This window comes from Cucurbita pepo, chromosome 8 (assembly GCF_057944985.1).
Source record: "Cucurbita pepo subsp. pepo isolate OVF chromosome 8, ASM5794498v1, whole genome shotgun sequence".
In the NCBI taxonomy this organism is placed as follows: domain Eukaryota; kingdom Viridiplantae; phylum Streptophyta; class Magnoliopsida; order Cucurbitales; family Cucurbitaceae; genus Cucurbita; species Cucurbita pepo.
In genome coordinates this window covers 9,106,886-9,128,685 of record NC_141805.1, presented here as the reverse complement: position 1 = coordinate 9,128,685, position 21,800 = coordinate 9,106,886, and the positions used below count along the sequence as shown (strand labels likewise).

The 21,800-nt window shown below is 34.2% G+C and overlaps 3 protein-coding genes across 3 annotated transcripts; all 3 read left to right on the top strand.

Moving 5' to 3' along the window:
• Nucleotides 1-1,729: 1,729 nt before the first annotated feature.
• LOC111800389 (putative sodium/metabolite cotransporter BASS6, chloroplastic) lies at nucleotides 1,730-5,722 on the top strand. The gene is made up of 8 exons (XM_023684056.2): nucleotides 1,730-2,085; nucleotides 2,176-2,282; nucleotides 3,053-3,183; nucleotides 3,282-3,475; nucleotides 3,556-3,808; nucleotides 3,892-4,145; nucleotides 4,230-4,312; nucleotides 5,187-5,722. The coding sequence occupies exons 1-8, from the start codon at nucleotides 1,899-1,901 to the stop codon at nucleotides 5,268-5,270; spliced, it is 1,293 nt and encodes a 430-aa protein (XP_023539824.2). The 5' UTR covers nucleotides 1,730-1,898; the 3' UTR covers nucleotides 5,271-5,722.
• A 1,779-nt stretch (nucleotides 5,723-7,501) lies between these two features.
• LOC111800391 (uncharacterized) lies at nucleotides 7,502-11,793 on the top strand. Its single transcript, XM_023684059.2, has 4 exons — nucleotides 7,502-8,129; nucleotides 8,460-8,538; nucleotides 9,623-9,691; nucleotides 11,526-11,793. The coding sequence occupies exons 1-4, from the start codon at nucleotides 7,774-7,776 to the stop codon at nucleotides 11,631-11,633; spliced, it is 612 nt and encodes a 203-aa protein (XP_023539827.1). The 5' UTR covers nucleotides 7,502-7,773; the 3' UTR covers nucleotides 11,634-11,793.
• Nucleotides 11,794-17,154: 5,361 nt separating this feature from the next.
• LOC111800489 (ACT domain-containing protein ACR8) lies at nucleotides 17,155-19,697 on the top strand. The gene is made up of 7 exons (XM_023684204.2): nucleotides 17,155-17,541; nucleotides 17,648-17,693; nucleotides 17,794-17,908; nucleotides 18,007-18,074; nucleotides 18,229-18,801; nucleotides 18,896-19,000; nucleotides 19,073-19,697. The coding sequence occupies exons 1-7, from the start codon at nucleotides 17,468-17,470 to the stop codon at nucleotides 19,433-19,435; spliced, it is 1,344 nt and encodes a 447-aa protein (XP_023539972.2). The 5' UTR covers nucleotides 17,155-17,467; the 3' UTR covers nucleotides 19,436-19,697.
• The last annotated feature ends 2,103 nt before the right edge of the window (nucleotides 19,698-21,800 follow it).

Here is a 21,800-nt window from a genome sequence, read left to right as displayed (position 1 = left end):
AAATCACCTAGTGATGTTGTAGTAGATACTCAAGAAACTTCTAAGACTGTTGCACAGGAACTAGCGGTAGAGCAAGTGACACTTGAACCGGTGTTGAGAAGATCATCCAATACTATCAGAGTACTATGTACCTTCATTACTCATGAAACTTCTGAGACTATTGCTGATGAAGGGAACTAGAGCCCTTTGATGAGGCCCTACAGTTGGAGGATACAACCAAGTGGGAGCAAGCCATGGATGATGGGATGCCTAGGCTTCAAAAATGTGTTGTACAGAGGCTGAGTACGTGGCAATAGCTGAAGCTGGAAAGGAGACGATATGAATGACTGACTATCTGGAAGAATTGGGCAAGAAGCAGCACGAAAATATTCTACATAGAGATAATCAGAGTGTCATACAGTTGGAGGAACTTGATCTATCATTTAAAGATAAAACACGGAGGGCAATACCATTTCACTTGCAGGTTAGTGGAAGATGTTGATGTGTTGTGAGAAGACAGAGGGTGCAAAGAATCCAACAAACATGTTGACAAAATGTGTTGATGTTGGAATATTGAGGTTGTGCAAAGTCTCAATTGGTATGGTACCATAAAGATGCTCATGGTCGTTTGAGAATGAAATTCTTAGTTGACTAGACCCGTCTAAAGTGGGAGAATTGTTATGTTATGCTGCTTCAACTTAGTCAACGATTATACATAGTAAAACTATATTTAGTAAATGACATATATAGTAAATTGTAATAGTAAATAGGATGTATAGTAAAAAGTTATATTGGTAGAGGTATATATGGTAAAGTTATGTATGGTAGATAATTATATATAGTAAATGATTATATATGATAAAACTATATACAGTAAGCTAAACTATATATATCTCTCCGGCAGAGTTTTGAAATGTGTATTCTCTCCCACGGTAAGTAACAATACAAAACTTTTAGCCAATATTCTCGTTGCATTTTCTCTATTTTGTTCTTTGTGTTCATCTAGATCGAATGTGTGCGTTGTTGTGTGATCCTAACACACATGTTAGTTCAACTACTATTTTATATGGATTAATATATTTTCATTGCCCAGAATTATTAGGTGCATATGCTTCCATATATATCCGTTTTGCTTCCATATATATATCCGTTCATGACTGTTATGACCATGAATAAAATTTGCAAGATACCGTGATATAAAATATGTTGCAAGTACGATTTTAAATACCATAAAAACGTGTATTCGTATCGCAATGAATTGAAGCTATGGGCATCATCTCACTGACTATAATCAAATACATACATTTGCAAGGTTGTCTGTGCTCCTTTGTTTTACGTTAGTTTCGACTATATGATCACATGCTTGCCCACAGTCAGGGTTAGATATCACGCTAACGAACCTACCTAGTGGACCCACGAGCATGTGTGTGGATTGTGAGTTATAAGTAGGCGTGTACACAAATTGAGTTAGGTTGAGTTGGAAAAATCTTTGACCAATCCAAAAATGTTGGTTGGTTCGTAACCCGAACAAAGTTCACAACCCTACCCAACTTCAACGCTCTATTTGCTGTTGTATTAATAACTAAAATTTCATACCCGAGGTTAAAATATTATTAATTTTTTAAAAAATAAGGGTTTGACCTAAAAATGTTGAGATTAGTCTTATTGAGAAGTGTGGACCCCTGGCTATAAATAATTTAATGAACTTACAAAAAAACGATTATTGAAAGAAGAGTTTCACAATAAGTTCCATTTTAAACAGGAGAAAATTTTGGAGATGTTTTTAACAGTTACAATATTACTAAATCTGTGAACTCTCGCCGTAATTTTCTTCAAAACAATTGTCATAATCGCAAGTTTCTAACCCGTTCATCGCTCGATCTCTCGTCGGTTAAAGGAAAAAAAATAGGAATTTCACAATGAGAATGAATTTGAGTTCTACCATTTCTGGGGAGAATTTGCAGATTCATCGCTTTCATCGGGTTCATCGCTCTCGATTGGAGTTCCCTACTTCTATCTCTTCTCGTCATCAGTCAACTTTGGGGCTGTTTGCTCGTTTACCGCCGCGGATTGATGGAGGTTCTGTTCGTTGTTCGAATCCTTCGTGTGAGTTTTCACTTCCTTTTCCTGCTATTGGTCTCGTTTTACTGAATTCGAGTTTTGTTAGCTGATTGAGTTGAGTTGAATTTTGTCTAGTTTCTTCTGATTGGAGCTCTCGATTCTCGATTTTCTCAAGATGTGTTCCGGAAAAGTTTTCTGAATTTTTGGAGCCGGATCAAGATTCTTCCAACAGTTCACCTCCGGTGATGTTTTTGTTGAATTAAAATATCTTTCTCAGCAGTATTCATGCTTTTGTCTTTTCTTGATTATATTAATATGTTGAGATTTAGGACCTTAACAAGTGCGGAATAAATAGAAGATGGAGTATCCGAATAAAGAGTTTTAGTGATCTTTAGAAACAGATAAGCTGGGTCATCAAGGTGCATGTTGTCTAAAAGCATTCAATTAAATAATCGATTAAACAACAGGAAGTCAGCAATAAGCATTTTCCTTCCTCTTTCTTGGCATTCTGAGTCTTAAAAGTAAGAACATCTGTGGAAATGTGTTCAAATCATGATTGGATTACAACAGGAAGTGGAATTTCAGAAAACATAGAACGAATTTCTAGTTCCTCCCTAGGTTGCTGGTTTAGCTGCAGGAGTTTAAAAGTGAGGAAGTTCAAATTTTATTGTATTTCGGCGTCAGCATATTTCAAATCTATATTTCCTCATTTGCAATAATGTATCAAATAGGATAATAGTAGAATTAGTCTGTCAAATGAGATCTAGTTCTTAATTTTCAAAAAAACATGTTTGAAATTTTGGCCAAGTTGAAATACCAGAAACCTATTATAGATTTTAGAACATGACTTGAATTCTGAAACATTTTCTTTAAAGTAATTGTTTGTAATACGAGCATTAGAATCTTCGTTAGATGGGTACTTACTTTGTGAAACGAAAGATTGCCAATATCTTAGAGTAAAGTCAACATTAATTCTAATGTAGCTGTTGGAATTTCTTTTCATATTCACCAGATCTTTGAGCAAAAGGAAGCTACATTTGTCAAGATACTGAAACAGTCAAATTCTCTCCTGCCTCATGTGGTTCTTGCTAGCACACTGGTTGCCCTTATTTTCCCACCATCTTTTGCTTGGTTTACTAGCAGGTGATAAAGGTTATTGAAGTAAGCTTGGTTGATTGAACTATATTTGTATTCTTACCAGAAGTTTGACTATCTTCTGATATATGTCAGTGCTTTTACAGGTACTATGCCCCTGCATTAGGATTTTTGATGTTTGCAGTTGGGGTTAATTCCAGTGAAAAGGATTTTCTTGAAGCACTCAAGCAACCAGCAGCTATCTTTGCTGGTTATGTTGGCCAATTTTTTGTCAAACCGCTTCTCGGGTATCTATTTGGGACGATCGCAGTGACTTTGTGTGGTCTTCCTACTGCAATAGGTGAGAATGAGCTTCCTCAATCAATACCAAACTGTTTGGACTTTGGAGAATTCTAACCTTCTCGTCAATAAATCGATCAGGTGCTGGAATCATGCTGGTCTCTTGTGTTAGTGGGGCACAACTCTCAAGTTACGCTACGTTTTTAACTGATCCAGCCCTCGCTCCCTTAAGCGTTGTTATGACATCATTATCCACTGCTACTGCTGTTTTTGTCACTCCATTTTTATCTTTATTGCTCATTGGAAAGAAACTTCCAGTTGATGTTAAAGGGATGATATCTAGCATTACACAGATTGTAGTTGTACCAATTGCTGCAGGGTTGCTTCTGAATCGGTAATGAAATATTTCCAGATAACTATATTCAAAATCCCATCTGCTGAGAGCTTGCCATTATCTTATATATAATATCCTTTCAGGTTCTTTCCAAGGATCTGTGATGCCATACGGCCTTTTTTGCCTCCACTTTCGGTATTGGTGACAGCTTGTTGTGTTGGAGCTCCACTAGCTATTAACATCAACTCTGTTATGTCCCCATTTGGATTTTCCATATTACTGCTCATTGTAGCTTTTCATTTATCTGCCTTTGTAGCTGGTTATTTCTTGACCGGTCTTGCGTTTCATCGGGCACCCGATGTGAAAGCACTGCAGAGAACACTATCCTATGAGACAGGTTTGACCATTTTTCAGCAGTTGAATATCCAAAAGATTACATTACATTGCTTGCAGTAAATTGATAGACTTTCCCCTTCTGTAGGAATGCAAAGCAGTCTCCTTGCCCTTGCTCTGGCAAACAGGTTTTTCCAGGATCCCCTTGTTAGTGTGCCCCCTGCAATTTCGGTGAGTTATTTTCTTTCTGTTCCTTACACTTGTTATGATTTTAAATAATGGATCATTCATCGTTATTTATTTCGAATACTAATTATAAAAGAGATTCTATATTTATCTTAACACTTCCATTAGTTGATACTCATTCTGATTTGGTACTAAACCTTCGAATAGTCTATTTCAATCATTCATTTTAGCCCTTAAACTTAGCATAAAAAGTAATGCTGTTAATTTTTTATTAATCATTTAACAAGAACCCATATACATTTATACATTTGACATCTAACCTACACACTTGCCTTCAAAAACTTGTCCATGTAGACATCTATTCATATTTTTTAGGCTGTTTGGGCTTTCAAACGTGTCTGTTGGGGAGGTCAAGATTTTAAAATGCCTCTATTAGGGAGAGGTTTTCACACCTTTACAAGGAATGTTTTGTTCCCCTCCCCAACCGATGTGGGATCTCACAATCCACTTCCCTTGGGAGCCCAGCATCCTCGCTGGCACATGGCCCGATGTCTGGCTCTGATACCATTTGAAACAGCCCAAGTCCACTGCTAGCCGATACTGTCCTCTTTGAGCTTTGCCTTCTGGGCTTCCCCTCAAGATTTTAAAACGCATCTATTAGGGAGAGGTTTTCTCACCCTTATACGGAATGTTTCATTCTCATCTCCAACCGATGTGGGGTCTCACTTATTATAAACTAAAACATAAAATTAGGAAACAAAGTAGAATTAGCACGAAAGTTTAGGAGCAAAATAGGATATAAATCTTTAAAGCATATTTCCTCGATCAGATTGTTCCAGTTTCTTAATCTGCACTATTCCTCCTACATTAAAGAAGTAACAGGTTTCTTTTTTCTTTTTTTGGGGGTGATAATTTGCAGACTGTGCTGATGTCCTTAATGGGGTTCTCTCTGGTTATGATATGGAGCAAGAACAAAGAACAGGATTTGATAAAGCAGAGCTAACAAAGTTGGCCAATTTTTATATATTGCACAGGCGTTGTGGAGGCAGTTGAAGACGAACCAACCTATAGAAACAGCTTTTCTAGAATTGCATCCGACACTTGGACTTGAGGTTCCAACTCTTTCTTTTATTTAAACTTAACAAGCTTTAAAGAAATTGCCAATGCTTTAATGAATTGGCCCATGTTCAGATCGGTGACTTACTCATGAAAAATTTTGAATAACAAGAAAAAAAAAAAAAAAAAAAAATCGAAGGCTTGATAGAATTGGTATCGATAGTAAAGCTTAGAAAGAATCTGTCGTCACCGTTTTTTAGCTCAACAATTGTTGATAGGTAAAGATTGAATCATTGATCTTTGAAATGGTAATTTGTGCATTATTAAGTTGTTACCAATGAATGTTTGAATTATTATGCTTAATTAATATAATTATCTTAAGGTGTGGGATTGTGTTTACGTGATGTCTCTCGATGAATCCGTGATTTGAATGATTCTCTTTATATTATTCTCAATCAAAATGAATGGGTAATACTTACTTTTTCATCTATTGGATATCTCATATTGAACACCATTAAAAATTTGATGATTATGAGAAAGAAAGTAGAAATCATTCGGTACATCTAACTCAAACTCAAACCTAACATTATGAGAAAGAAAGTAGAAATCATTCGGTACATCTAACTCAAACTCAAACCTAACATTGATGGTCTTATGATGGTCTTGTGAGCAAATGTTTAAGATATAAAAACAAGTGGGTAACATAGAAATTTATAACATATTTCAAAAAGTGCAATTTTCTTTATTTTCATTAAGAATTTTCAGTCTTTTGACAACGTGTCCTTTCAAAGTGGAATTCATCATTTGTTTTTTTCTTTTCATTTATTTGGACCTCTTCCGTTTCATCGATTTTGTCGTGATCCTCCTTTTCTTCCAAAAAAAAGGGAAGGAGAAGTATCTTCTTCGGTGGATCCCTATTGTTCCTGTTTAGTCCCCTCTATTTCTTTCCGTTTCTTAGTAAGAATGAGATAGTAAATAAGAGAATACTAAAGATTGGAGCATAGATTTTCTCAAACATATTTCAAAAAGATTTAAACTAAATTATGTTTACATTAGGATTAAAAAAAAAAAAAAAAAAAAAAAAAAAAAAAAAAGGGTTAAATTTATAAATTTGATCCATACAATTAAATTTAAAGGTTTTATTTAATATTTATAGATTTAAAAGTTTTTAGGTTTAATTTGGTTGAGCTTCACAAATTTGGTATTTATTACTATATTAATGCCTATTTCTAGTGTATTAATAACTTTTTAACTATTTATTTAATAGCTTTTTAACCATTAGATGATTGTACTAAGTTATAGTTTAGTTATAATTATAAATATCATAATTAATTTCTATGGTTGGCCCATTTTTAGTGTATTAATAACTTTTTAACTAATCTACTTAGTTCTTTAATAACATTTTAACCATGAGAGTTGATTGTACTCAGTCGAGGGCTAATTAAAAATAAGTAAATTAAAATTTGATCCCAATTTTAAATATCATGAGACTTTTATTCAATTATAAAAATAAAAATTTGAGTTTTATTCCATAAAATTTTAAGTATTTTTTGACTTAGAGAGACCAAATGGCTAAATTAATAAAAAAAAATTCCTTAAATTTTGGATTTTGTTCTTAAAATACTCTTTAAAAAAAAAAGCCAATTTTTTTAAAAAAATCGTTAACATTTCTCTAAAAAAATGTAGCATTAAAACGTTTAGATATAATTCATGAGATGTCAATAGACAGTTTTCATCCATCTATTGACAGTAAGATTTTTTTAAAAAAACTTTTTTTTATATAAAGGTAAATTGTGTCAATATTTCTTTTCAAATTTGGATATTTTTTAAACACATAAATGTATTTTTTAAAAACTCTTTAAAAAAGTTAGAGGGTATTAATGAATTTTTTTAAAATTGAGGTATAAATTTTTTATACACGAAATAAAATACTATTTTTTTTAGACTTTTTAAAAAATTTAATGGTAATTTTTTTTTTTATAATTTTAAGTATTTTTATTAATTTAGATTCTTATAATCAATTTTTTAAAAGTTAATCCAACTATAGAGTTGAAATTAAGACTTAAAAAATAAAAAATTGACGAACTAAATTTGTAATTTTCTCTGATTAAATAAACGTAAACTTAATTTAACTAAATCCCTCAAATAATTTACTTTATTGATCAATTTGTTGAAGCAAACATTCTGGGAACATGAAAAGAGATTGGACCCAAATTTGGTCCACAAATTCGATTGTTATCGCCATTTACCTTCTTCCCGAATCTTCACCTTCTCCACTGAAAGCAAACCAGAAGCGACTGTGAATTAGGGGAATCGCTGAATCGAAGAGATGATTCGCTGTTTTCAGACCAATTCTTCCATTGATTACTGAATCTATCAGTTTCCTCTGCTTTCTTTTAGCATTTGGGAACTCAATTTTCGTTTTCTACAAAGAAAAAAAACCCCAAATCATGTCACTCACTTCCACCTTGTTCCATTCCTTTTCAAATCCCAAATGCCCCATTTCTTCTTCTTCTTCTTCCTCGTTGCCGAGGTCGGCGACGGATTTCGCCGCTTCTTCTCAAGCTCTGACTGGAATTCGATTTCCGAGGACTATCGGCGCCGGTCTGGCTTTGGACTCGAAAACTATGGTGGTTTTGATCGGCACGGGCTTGACTCTTGCTCTTCTGGGACCTGAATCGGCTGCTGCTACTGCTGCTGCAACGGAATTGCAGTCGTTGGGTGCTTCTTCGCTGCAGTTTAATGAACCCCAAAATGCTCTGTCCTTGCCCACCTGGGCTATACATGTTTCCAGTGTTGTTGAATGGTGAGGATTTATGATTCTTGTTCTTGTTTGTAATGATTTCATGAACATCCTTTGATGCTTTTAGAAGTTTGAATACAAGATATTATGAACAAGTCAGTATTACTTGAAAAGAAAATGAGCTTATAGAAGTTTTAGAAGTTTGAATTCAAGATATTATGAACTCGTGATTATAATGATAGGTTGGAGATATGAGCTTTATGATCATTTTCAAACTGAAACTAGCTCTGGATTTTAGCTACCCATTTGATGAATAAACCAAACAGTTCATATCCTGCTTGTGGCTAGCTTGGCGTATACTTTGTTGATCTCAAGTCTTGTGTTGTTTGTAAGGATTACAGCAATGGCTTTGGTGTGGCAATATGGAGAGAAATCTGGCAATGAGTCTTGGAAGGGACTTTCTTGGGGAATGGTATGTTCTTTTTCTCTGTTTATAATTACTTTCTCATCTATCTTATAGCCAGGAGTTTCTCTTTCTTTGTTTTTGAATGAATCCCATGCACTTATTTATATTGTAATTCAGAAAATTGAATGCTTTTGCAACGGCCCAAGCACACCACTACCAAATATTGTCTTCTTTGGGCTTTTCCGTTTGGACTTCCCCTCAATGTTTTTAGAACCTTCTAGGGAGAGGTTTCCATACCCTTATAAAGAATGTTTCGTTCTCATCTCCAACCAATGTGGGATCTCACTATCCGCCCCCCTCAAGGCCCAGCATTCTCGCTGACACTCGTTCCCCTCTCCAATCGATGTGGGACCCCCCCCCCCCCAATCCACTCCCTTTGAGGCCATGTGTCCTTGTTGACACACCGCCTCGTGTCCACTCCCCTTTGGGGCTTAGCCTCCTCGCTGGTGCTTGGCTCCCCCCCCATCCACTCCCTTTGAGGCCATGCGTCCTTGTTGACACACCGCCTCGTGTCCACTCCCCTCACTCGCCTGGTGCCGGGCTCTGATACCATTTGTAGCAACCCAAACCCATCTCTAGCAAATATTATCCTCTTTGGGTTTTCCCTTTCAGGCTTCCTCTCAAGGTTGTTAAAACGCGTCTGCTAGGGAGAGGTTTCCACACCCTTATAAAGAATGTTTCGTTATCCTTCTCAACCGATGTAGGATCTCACAGCTTTAGAGGGAGAAGAGAGAGCGAAGATAAGTGACTAAATAAATTATTATTTCTTTAGTCACTCTCAGTTCATTGTATTTCTTTGAAAAGAGACAGAGAAGAATAAGAAGAAATAATGCTTAAGCAATCCTGAACTGATATTTCATAACATATTAAAGTAAACCATCACAACCAAACAGAGAATAAATGTAAAATTGGATTCTGTTTATCCTCATTGTCTTGGAATGATTCAATTAGAGAAGTATTAACTTATGTTTGTGGGCTGTTTCCTACAAAGTCATAATTTGGCTGCGTAGAGCTTCAAAGTTCTTCAAAGCTTTTAGATTTCGTTTGAATGGTTCAACTGCATCACTGTTTTCTTTCTTAACTTGAGCAGGTACCATTGCTTGGTGGAGCATTTTGTGCTTGCACATGGCATTTTTTCTACAATTCTGAGTCTCTCGAGGTACACAAAGTTTCAGTTTTGGCAAGATTTTGCTGGACATAATGAAAGAACTAATAGTGTTAACCGCCCAAGTCCACCGCGAGTAAATTTTTGTCTTTTTTGGGCCTCTCCTTCCGGGCTTCCCTACAAGGATTTTGAAACTTGTCTATTAGGGAGAGGTTTCCACACCCTTATAAAGAATACTCTGTTCCCCGTTTCAACCGATATAGGATCTCACAATCCACCCCCTTTGGGGCCCAACGTCCTCGCGGACACTCATTCCCCTCTCCAATCGATGTGGGACCCCCCAATACACCACCCTTCAGGGCCAGCGTTCTTGCTAGCACACCGTCTGGTGTCCACCCCCCTTCAGGGTTCAGCCTCCTCGCTGGCATATTGACCGATGTCCGACTCTGATACCATTTGTAACAGCCCAAGCCCACCGCTATCAAATATTGTTCTCTTTGGGCTTTCTCGTTCAGACTTTCCCTCAAGGTTTTTAAAACGTGCCTGCTAGGGAGAGATCTCCACACCCTTATAAAGAATGTTTTGTTCCCCCTCCAACCGATGTGAGATAATGCATACAAAGTTTTATTCTAGTTCTTTATGATAGTGATTTGTCAAAGTTCTGAAACTACTAAAAGATCCACCTAGCCGAAATAGTTTTCTGTCATTACTATATTAGCCTCTTTCAATTATTCTCATTATGGATAATTCAGACCATCACTTTTTAGCTGATTAATCTTTTCAAATGTAGTCCTAAAACAAACCATCGATTAGGAAACTCTGCAGATTGCCCAATTTAGTCCAACTGAATCATATGAACACTGCTCTGGTACTGATATTTAGAGGGGTAATACAATGGTCCAAGTGAGAGTTCAAGAGCTCCCGAATCTCTCTCAAAACCAGACCGTAGCAAAATAGCTGAAGGATGCCTCCCTTCCTACATGTATATCTGTACTGTTCTTAATTGGGGGCCTATCATTCAAGTCCATCACCATTTTAGGTTTTTAATTCTAACTTTGAACTCTGAGATCATAAGAGAATCAACTCCTTAATGCTTGTTCTGTTATCAGTCAGGACTCTGAGATCCCATTTATATCTTGAAAATTTGTTAACTGATCATTTTCTTTTGGTTTACTACAATACTTCGGTTCCCTCGTTCCCTTTCACTTTCAATCAAGTATTGAAGCTGGCATGGATGTCCCTTTCATATTATGTTCAATGATAGTGAGAATAGTGCTAAGAATTGGGAATGTTTGATTTCTATTCCACCAACAGAGAGTTTGGTGAATTGGATTTCTTGTTTTTGGTTTTGGTTCATAGGATTCAGATTCTATTGGTGTACCCCGAGGAATCCTGGATCTTTCATTATCGTGAATAACTGATTTTTCTCAATCTTTTCAACAAGCTTCAAACGAAAAAGGCAGCTTCTGTAACCGTCTAAGCCCACCGCTAGCAAATATTGTCTTTTTTGGGCTTCCTCTCAATGTTTTTAAAACGTGTCTGTTAGGGAAAGGTTTTCACACCCTTATGAAAATGTTTCGTTCTCCTCTCCAACCAATATGGGATCTTACAATCCATCCTCTTTCAAGGTCCAACATCTTCGCTGGCATTCATTCCCTTCTCCCATCAATATGGGAACTCTCAATCCACCCCCTTTGTCGGGGCCAGCGTCCTTGCGTCACCACCTCATGTCCATCCCATTTGGGGCTCGGCTCACCTTGGAAAGGTTACGGAAAAACCAAACCCCCTCCCTCTCAAAGTTGATAAGGTTGGAGGGAAATTGACATTGGGTGGGGTTTGTTTGTTGAAAAGGAGCCAAAATGACATGGAAATGGTGTTTTGAGTGCAGGTTTTGGTGGCCCTTCAGGCAATACTGACGGCTGTAGGAAATGCCACAATGTGCATTGCTGCATTTCGCATATACAAAGCATCACAAGAACGTTCAAGTAAGTTGTAAACAAACCATATAAAATAACTCAACCTAGTAGGGATTTGATAGTGAACCCCAATGGTGAGGTTAGAAATGTGAAGGACAAACCAATGTTTGGTCATTGCTGTCAATGTCACAGCACATATTGGGTTGAAAAGTCAAATAATTTGGTTTCTATTTTCATTTACCCTTTTTGGTGAATGGTCAATTTTTATTCACATTTATACCCAACCACTTCCCTCCATCTCTTTTTTATTTCAATAAATTTCATTTAATATTTTTTAAAATATTTATGTGCATTTTGCACAAAAAAAAAAAAAAATTATTATTATTACGCTAGCCATTGTATTATACTCGACTCTATTCGTGCAAAATAACTACTAAAATTGATAAACGTCATTATTGTATTTTCATTCAATAATTTATTAAGAAATTAACTTTTTAACGACGAAAATAAATTAATTTAACAAAATTCGTGATATGAACTAAGACATTCAATCATGCCATACGAGCTTCAAAGACAATGTGAAGAATGTTGTTCAAATTTCAATTTAACAAAATTCGTGATATAAACTACGCTCAATCAAATCATAGCTACATTAATGAATTATTTTTCATTTCAATACTTTTTATTTAATTTTTAATTATTTGTCTGTGGCTAAGTTTCTTTGTATTTCTATATAATTTAAGTTGCAGATTCAAAATCATTGAAATTCGACTTAATCAATATTGCAGTGTGAAGGGATTCAAATCTCAAATAAATTAAATTGTCTTGAGATATTTGATCCATTAGATAATCTAGATCTTATTTTCTCGACATTACTGACACAATATCTACCACCCAAAAGTGTGAATAGATCTGAAAATACTATTACTCGTAGATTACCACTCAAAAGTGTGAATAGATCTAAGAATGAAAAAAAAAATAGAATTGGGATCGAAGGTTATATCACAATTTTAAGATATCAACTAATACTTACAAATAAGAAAAATATAAAATAACTAAATCTTGATAATAAAATAAAATATATTACAAGATACCAACTAAATCTTGATAATAAAATAAAATATATTACAAGATACCAACCAATACTAAATTTTAAAAATAATCAAATGAAAAATATAAACTAAATCCGGGGAATAAAATAAAATATATTATTAATTAAATGAAAAATAAAAATTAATTAAATCTTAATAAAATAAAAAATATTATAATATATTAATTAAATATGAAAAATATCAACCGATTACATATATTTTATAACTAATATATTCTTCAAATATTAATGGAAATTAATTCAAACTATTAATAAATTTACACTCAATTCTAACCCTTATTTGTTAAATATTTTAGATCTAAAAATTGGGACGGAAAATAAAATGAGCTTGTTTTGTTTTGGAAGTTTTAAAAGCAGAATGAAATGAGTGCGGTTGGTTAGAGGAAATTTGGATAAAAATAAAACGACATAATTAGGGCGGCTACACCCTAATTTGGATAAATTATAATATTAATTACTAAAATAAATAAATAAATCAAATCAAATCAAAGTGGGGCCCACGTATTCAACGCTGTGGATCATTCCATGTTTCTTGGCTTTTGGCACTGTCCAAAGGCTTTCTTTTTTTATTTTATTATTATCCTTAAAATAATATTAGTTTTTTTTTTTTTTTTTTTTTTTTTTTTTTTTTTTTTTTTATTTATAATTTTAAATGTCAAACCAAAACATTTGGAAACCTCGTTTACTCAACAAGCTTATAAATGATGGAAAATCAAATTTTGGATTAAAAATTATTTATTTCAATTCATCAAATACTTTATAAAATTAAATTTTTAATATATGTTTTCGTATAGCACTAACGTTGAGGACACTTGGCCTCAAAAATAAACCTTGAACCATGGTCTAGGACATTTGCTTCCTACTGTTTGTCTCAACCCAGTATCGAGTTTAATTTATATAGGATTAGTCGATGTGGCAATTGAGATTATTTGGGTTACTTCAATGATTAAAGAACTTGTTTTTTCTACGATCTAGAGGCGTACACAAGTCGGATTTGAGAAACTTGTTGGACCAACTTGAAAGTTCGAGTTGGTTGGATTGGTGACTTGAGCAATTTAAATAGAGTTCGCAATACAACCTTGAACCGTCAGGTTGTTTTCTTTTTTATTATTTAAAAAAATCACATTTGTTCACAACATATGTTATGTTAATAAATAGAACCTTCTAAAGTTCAGATATCAAATATTCACACAACACACCATTAAATTACAACCGTCAAATGTTTATTCTTCATATTGCGTCCCATAATTTTTTTTAAATAATTTATTTTTTGTTGAGCTATGTTCATATTGGCGATTAAACACTTTGTTCCCTTTATTATATTAACTCAATAACATATATACGTCGATATTCGATAATGTTTTAATATAATTTTGATCTTAAAAAAATGAATCGCTACACTCCCATCAAATAGTTACAAAGAAAAATACAAGAATAAAATTAGACCATCAAATAATATTCCTTCCAAAAAGTTTGTTTTAACTTATTATGTGTCATTTGCTAGCGATTAATCAAACCTTAACCGATTTATATTTTTATTTATGAATCTAGCCGACTTAATGATTTTCATTTTTAGAATATTGTTTATAAAATAAATAGGGATATTTTATATGACCTGAAAACTCGATTAACTCCGACTATCCAACCCAAGCCAAGTCAAAAAGATTGAGCTGAGTTAGATTTTTTTTTTTAGTTTAGGATCGTTGGTTGACATTTTTTTGGTCAACCACAATAATAAAGTTACGATCCAACCCTACAATTGGACAGCTCAATCCAATCCAACATAAAAATAGACGGTTGGATTGAGTTAAGTTGTGAACTTTGTTCGGGTTGTTCAAGACACCAATCTAACTAAAGATTTCTCCGATCTAACCTAATCCGTATTTCCAAAAACAAAAGGAATCATATTATATATATATGTATATATAAATGTAATGATTACAATACAACACAAACAAAAACACAAAATCAAAGTGACAACAAAGTTAGTGTACTCTTTTGGCCTATTATTTGTTCCTTATCAGCTATTATATTAATTCAATTTTTAATAATAAAATGTAGCTCTAATATAGTTTTATTTATTTATTTATTTTAAATATATATACACCATGGTTAATATATTATAATATTGGTTAAAAAGTTAATTTTATTTATTTATTTATATATTTGAAACAGTTTTTAACTGTAAACAGTTACTCTGGTGGGTGGAGGGGGCAGTTTTTTTTTTTTGCAGTGATGCCACGTCATTGGCGGTGGAGGGAAAAATTAGCCGCCAACTTAGGAACGTGATTTCTGACATACCTTGCACGTGATTTTTCAGACAACTCCAACCCCCCTGTGGGCCCCACTGCCTCCTCTTTTTAAATAATATTTAACTAATAATAACAATAATCTTAAATTTTAAGACAACAAAATCTTTAAAAAAAATTTATAAAGTTTGTGTTTAAAATAAACCAAATTCATAAAAATATCTTTAAATGAATATTTCTGTAGTAAATTGTTTAAAATAATTTTTTTTGCATGCTCTCGTAGTGTTGTGTTCTATTTGTTCGACTTCAGCTCTACGTCAAGTCAACTTGAAATATAAGCATAATTCATTCCGCACGAGCAATAGTTTAATAGTCAAGTCAATTAATTTGAAACATGATGGGTCGTGTAAGGGGTATCGTAAATGGAACGACAATAATAATTTTTTTTTATTTTTAATTTTGAAATAATGGGTTTAATAAAGAATTAAGACAGCATAATTGGGAGAAAAAGGGAATTAATTATTAATATAAATTTCAATTGATTAGGAGCTGTTGTGAGGCAGGCCGGGGAGATGGGTTGTTCCCTTACCCAAGCGTGCTTTCCACTACCCACGTCACTTCTACTTCCCCCTATTAATTATTATTTTTAATCACTCATTTACCATTTTGCCCTTATGGGACTTTTGGACTTGAATTTACTTATTTACCCTTCTCTTTCTACTAATTGGGGGGCAACCATTGACATGTGGGGAAAAGGTTGTTCCCATGTTGGTGCAAAATGTCATCCAATTCTTGTTTAGAAATGTTCGTGTTCATTTAACTGAGGTCTTGCTTGGAACGGGATGGAGAATTTCTATTTGAAGAGATTTCTTTCTATTAACTGAATGGAGTTAGAGACGAAGATTGTATTCTCCGTCCTACTCGAGATCTTGCCCCGAGACGAGGATTATATTTTTTTTAGGGGTTTTTTTAAATTTATTTTTAATTAAATTTATTAATTTATAAATTTAAAACCAAATTTATAATTTTTTTAAAAAAAAGGAAAAGGAAGATGCGAGTGTGTGGCACGTGCGGAGGCATAATTTTGGTCGGCAAAAACGGAGAGGCATTGTGTTTTCAGGTGAGTAGGACCACATGCCAGCTGGACCGAACAACTCCCGTTTCTCTTGGTGGTAGCTCCGGGAATACTATCGAGTCAATTGCAAGCAAACGTACACGTCATGAACTTACGTGGCATCCTTGCTGGACAGTCCAACTCCCACCAACAAAAATCAATGTTGTCTTGCACTAAAATTTAATTATTGACCTGTAACCTTTATTTAATTATATTAACACTATATTACGTAAATTAATATAACTTTGTTGGTTAACCCATTTCTAAATATGTATTTTCAAATAAATAAAAAAATAAATTTAATAAACCAAATGTATAAATAATATATATATATATAAATTGATTTTATGGGTGTTCATGTGTCCCGAGAACTCGACCAACCTAATTACCCAACTCAAACCATAAAATTTGGGTTATGCTAGATTTTTGTCATTTTCGAGTGGAATAAATTTTTGGAAATTGAAAAACTTAAATTAGTTCATGTATTGACATTTTTCTGGTCGAGCCAACCACACCAACTAAAAAATGAAGTTACAAATTAAAAATATTTAACATTTGTGTGGAATATCTTAATATCTAATATTTGAATTTTATGAAATTTTAATTATTAATATGAATGTATTTTAAATAATAATAAAAAAAAAACATCCGGACAATCCAACCTAATTATAGAAGGTTGGGTTGGAGCTTTATTCGGGTCACTCGGATCACCAAGGGTCAAGTTGGTCCAAATTTTTGTTGACCAATATCTAATTGATATTTTTTTATATTTTTTTAATAGAATATATTATTTGTTTTAATTCTAGAGGTTAAAACTTTTTTTGTTGTGCCGGAAAATAAAATAAAATATTTAAAATTATTTAAAATTATTTAAAATTAATGGACAGGAAAATGGGGTAGCAATTAGTAGTACAAAAAAGGAAAACAGGGGCAGCATAATCCGGGCAGGGTAAGGCCATTTATTATTCACTTCGCGGAGCGACTTCTCAGCTCCAAAAACAATTCCACGCAGACGGTAAACAGTTATTCGCCAAAAAGGAAAAAAATAACTGAGACCCAAAAAGGAAAAAAAAAAAAAGAAAAAAAAAAAGATTTTGAAGATTTGATACGATATTATATAATCATAAATGTTCATCCCAAGAGTACGGGTGGAGATATAAAGATCGAAGCGCAGGGGAAAGGGATTTGCAGGCCTTTTTCGGAACTGAAACAGCCACTGTTTCTTCCACAGACGTTGTTTTTGGCGATTTTGTCTATGCCTTTTTTCTCAATTCCCTCGCGGAGATTTTTGAACGCCACTTTGTTTTTTCTCATTTGATTCTTTGTTTCACTCGGCCTTAGATCCTCCTCATCTGTCTTGGTTTCTTTGATTTCTCTTCCTCGCTATTTAAGCAACGGTTTCAAGTTGAAAAATCGCTGTGTTGATTTGAGTTTTTGAAGATGATGATGGAGGTGGAGTGGCCTTCTTGTCTTGATGAATACGAGAAGCTTGTTATTCGGATGAATACTCCCAGGTTTGTTCTCTAATTCCCCTGTTTTTTGTTCGAATTTCTTCGGTGATTCCTGATGATTCCCGGCGTTCTCTCCGAATTGGGGCTTATTTGTTTGTTCTATATTCAGAGTTGTTATTGACAATGGCGCTTGCTCTACGGCCACTTTGGTTAAGGTATGAAGATCTCCATTGAAACGCTCTGTTTTCTTGCGAAATTGTGTTTGATTCTGTGGCTGAAACTTCTCTTTTCGTGGGTTTGTTTTTTGATTTGAAGGTTGATAGTGCTAGAAGATATGGAAATCTCTTGGAGGCTGTACAGATTCTTACTGATTTGAACCTTTCAATCAAGAAGGCTTATGTTTCTTCAGATGGAAGATGGTTCATGGATGGTATGAATTAAGATTAAGAACATGAACAGCTTTATTATGCTTGTTGCTTCTGCCTTTTGAATGTTTTCTTATGGCTGTTTGTCCTGATTTCATTGCAGTGTTTCATGTTACTGATAAAAACGGTGAGAAATTAACCGATGAGAGCGTAATTAGCTACCTCGAGCAGGTGATTAGTAGTTGATTAATTCATTATTGATTGAATTCTCACGATGAACATTAGGTGTTGTTTCATTGTGAGCTGAAATTGTTAACATTCTGATGCTTGTTTGTTTGTGATGGAAACTCATTTTTGGATCTCGGGTGTTTGTTTTTTTTGGCAGTCGCTTGGGATGACTAATTATCGGAGTAGCGAAGGGTTTAACGGCGCCACCACGGCGTTGGAGCTCACTGGGACCGACCGTGTTGGTCTTCTTTCGGAGGTGTTTGCTGTTCTAGCTGATCTGCAATGTGATGTGGTGGAGGCTAAGGTTTGGACTCACAGTGGCAGGATTGCTTCCTTGATCTATGTCAAGGACTGCAACTCAGGTTCTCCCATTGAAGACCGACAGAAAATCGATATCATTGTTGCACGGTTGAGGAGTGTTCTTAAGGGAGACAATGACATTCGTAGCGCCAAGACTTCGGTATCGATGGCAGTCACACACCCCGAAAGGAGACTGCATCAAATGATGTTTGCTGACCGTGATTACGAGAGGAAGCCTATCTTCAAGTCGAATGCCAACAATTCCCCCGCTGTAACGGTTCAGAACTGCACCGAGCGAGGTTACTCGGTCGTGTATGTTCAATGCAAGGATCGAACGAAACTGTTGTTCGATGTGATATTCACCTTGACAGACATGGAATATGTGGTGTTTCATGCCACAATCAACACTGCAGAAGAAAGAGCATATCTGGTATATGTCATTCTCCACACTTGAGAGTTCAAACTAACCATTTTTGGTTCGGTTTTTGTATCTTATGGTAACGTTTTCCGTTCGGTTTTTACAGGAATTCTACATTAGGCACAGTGATGGAACCCCGATTAGCTCCGAAGCCGAACGACATCGAGTTATCCAATGCTTAAAAGCTGCAATTCAAAGAAGAGCATCTGAGGTAAATATTGATTTTGTTTTCTTTCTTATCATTCTTCCCAACACCAAGCTGATTAACAATTGTCTACTGCAGGGTGTGAAGCTAGAACTATGCACAACAGACAGGCCAGGCCTTTTAGCCGATGTGACAAGGACATTTCGAGAGAACGGTCTAAACGTAACGAGGGCCGAGATCTCCACGACAGATGACATGGTTCTAAATACATTCTACGTGACCGATGCAATGGGAAGTGCAGCTGATCCAAAAATCATCGAGTCCGTTAGACAAAGGATCGGATTGAGTAACTTGATAGTGAAGGAACTCCCTTCGAGTTATCATCAAACAATAGAGAGGGAAGAACAGACGCACGGAGTCGGCGGGGCCGTGTTGTTTACTCTTGGAAGCATGGTGAGGAGGAATCTATACAACCTAGGACTGATCAAATCATGCTCGTGAAAGAGTTGGGTTCGGTTCGATTCGATTCAAAAGAAAAGCCATTGAGAGAAGGATTGAGAAGTATTGTTTGCTTCCTCTGATTATACGAGTCTGTGTATACAAAGAATTTAGACAAAGAAAGGAGAAAAGGTTGGTTTTAGGGATAGTTTGGTTTATTTTAGTTTCTTAGGAACATATTTTTTGAAAGCTTAGAAGATATGAAATGTTATGTAAATTGGGTTTGTTGATGCACAATCACAAAGACATTATTTTTTAGTACACATTTCATCATAGTCATGTAAATACCAAATTTTATATTAATGGAATTGAAAAAAAATTAAACGTCTTTTAATCGACCCATTTCCATTAGTCACCTCGCGATTCAAGCTGTCCTTTGATTATAACCATAGGATCGGGCCCAACCATTGTTACTCTTCCTCCCCTTCAGATGAGATCAATGTGACCCATTCCCCGTCCTACAACGCCAATTATCAAATCTAAACAGGGAAAAGAACTAACTTAGGGAAAAGAACTAACTTAACCTTCACGTAAAAAGATCGAACATATTCAATTATATATTTTTATTTATTCCATTGAAAAACACAAGGTCTTAGCTAAGAAACTTTCTTCTTGGCATGTCTCATGCAGGCTCAAGTTTTAATAATTCACATTTTTGCATCAAATGTCAACTCCTACTAGTTGACTTTTCATTTTTCAACCCCTCTATATATATATATATAATCATTTAATTTACTAAATATTTCTTTTTTTCATAAAATAATTAAAAATGAAAAATTCTATAAAATTCCATTCTATGCATTAAGTTCGATAAATGGCTTTTAATAAATTAAAATAATAATAAAGAAAAGGAATCCAATGTTTTGTGATATGTTTAAATATTAGTAGAGATAATTTGGTAGGATTATATAATACATTGGAAATTTTTTATTTATTTAATTTTCAATTTACCTTTTATAATTAATTAAATCTAAATTTAGCTACTACGATTAAAAATATACAAAAACAAATTAAAAAAATATATTATAAGTAATAATTCAGGTATTTGAAACAAAAATTAAGAATATAAAAAAGCTAAATAATTATAGAATATATTGGTAAAAAGTTATGAACAATAAAAACACATGGCAATAATATTTAGAACATATTCTTTCCTTGGTATTTGGAATGAATCAAATGGAATGGAGAATTAAGTAAGAATATTAAAAAATAAATAAATAAATTATCTTTTAAGCATTTATTCTATGCTTTTTTTTTTTTTTTTTTTTTTTTTTTTTTTTTTGGAGGAAATGATTATATTATTTAAAAAAAAAATTAATACCTTCAAGTTAAATTACCTTTTTAAATAAAGAACAACATTGCAATAATAAAGTAACATGCCATTTATAACTAAAATATATTCCAACTTTAATTCAAATAATACACTTTTTTTACTTTGGATAAATAATTTTTAAAGAAAAAAAAGAATCAATGAATAAAAATGAGAAAAACAATGGTTTGGATTAGATTCAAAGCTGAAATAATGAAGTGGGTATGATAGAATCATATGAATAAAGCAAGCATTATCGTACCCACTTCATTATTTTTGCTTTGAATCTAATCCAAACTCGTAAAGCCATTAACCTTCGTTCATATATTAGTGGGTTAAATGTGTATCGACTTGTTTTTTGATGTCTTGAATTACATATCGTCACGTGGAGTTAGGTAGAAAGAGTGATGAAGTAGTTCAATTTTGTATTAACGGGAAATAACTCTATGGAGCCAGTTTCTAAGAAATGCGTGTAAGAATTGTACTTAGATAATGTGAATAGTTTACCACTTAATTATATTTATTGTCTTATAGCTTTCGCATGCATGATTTTGTGAACTCACATTGATTTAATTATGGTTTTGCATAGGCTATGAGTTGATATCACGTATTTTGGTCCTAGCATCTATTCATGAGTTCCATAGTCTCCTTGGGTTGGCCAGGTACTTTGAAGGGCGGATAAGGCCCTACCCCTTCTCGTGAACTAACCAACAAAGATTAGGGTTACTTGTTACACATGACTTAGTTGTCACCCATAGAGGATATCAGTAGTCATAAAGAGTATACTATTGCAGTTCATATCGGTGGTGTGTAGTGGGGAGAGCCATGATTTTTTTACTGATCCAATCCGAGTGACGTAGTGATAGGTAGTTTACTATTCTAGCCTGAAAATGTGAAGTAACATGTAGTTATTGTTCCTAAGACATTCGTGAAACCTAGAGCCAAGAGAAAATAAAAAACCCCTTGGCTGTGAACCTAAGAGGGATTGTGAACTCCTTGAAACAAGGTATGCTGAGAGTTAATTACACCTTGAAAGAAGTTCGGTACATACATTAAGCC

What these genes read in the sequence shown, in the direction of transcription:
- LOC111800489 (XM_023684204.2), top strand. Translation starts at nt 17,468, where the DNA reads ATGATGATGGAGGTGGAGTGGCCTTCTTGTCTTGATGAATACGAGAAG. An exon ending in TAATTAGCTACCTCGAGCAG is followed by an intron (nt 18,075 to 18,228) that starts GTGATTAGTAGT and finishes TTTTTTTGGCAG; the next exon opens with TCGCTTGGGATGACTAATTA. An exon ending in CAGAAGAAAGAGCATATCTG is followed by an intron (nt 18,802 to 18,895) that starts GTATATGTCATT and finishes CGGTTTTTACAG; the next exon opens with GAATTCTACATTAGGCACAG.
- LOC111800389 (XM_023684056.2), top strand. Translation starts at nt 1,899, where the DNA reads ATGAGAATGAATTTGAGTTCTACCATTTCTGGGGAGAATTTGCAGATT. An exon ending in CTTCCAACAGTTCACCTCCG is followed by an intron (nt 2,283 to 3,052) that starts GTGATGTTTTTG and finishes CATATTCACCAG; the next exon opens with ATCTTTGAGCAAAAGGAAGC. An exon ending in GTGTGCCCCCTGCAATTTCG is followed by an intron (nt 4,313 to 5,186) that starts GTGAGTTATTTT and finishes GATAATTTGCAG; the next exon opens with ACTGTGCTGATGTCCTTAAT.
- LOC111800391 (XM_023684059.2), top strand. Translation starts at nt 7,774, where the DNA reads ATGTCACTCACTTCCACCTTGTTCCATTCCTTTTCAAATCCCAAATGC. An exon ending in GTTTCCAGTGTTGTTGAATG is followed by an intron (nt 8,130 to 8,459) that starts GTGAGGATTTAT and finishes GTTGTTTGTAAG; the next exon opens with GATTACAGCAATGGCTTTGG. An exon ending in AGGGACTTTCTTGGGGAATG is followed by an intron (nt 8,539 to 9,622) that starts GTATGTTCTTTT and finishes TAACTTGAGCAG; the next exon opens with GTACCATTGCTTGGTGGAGC.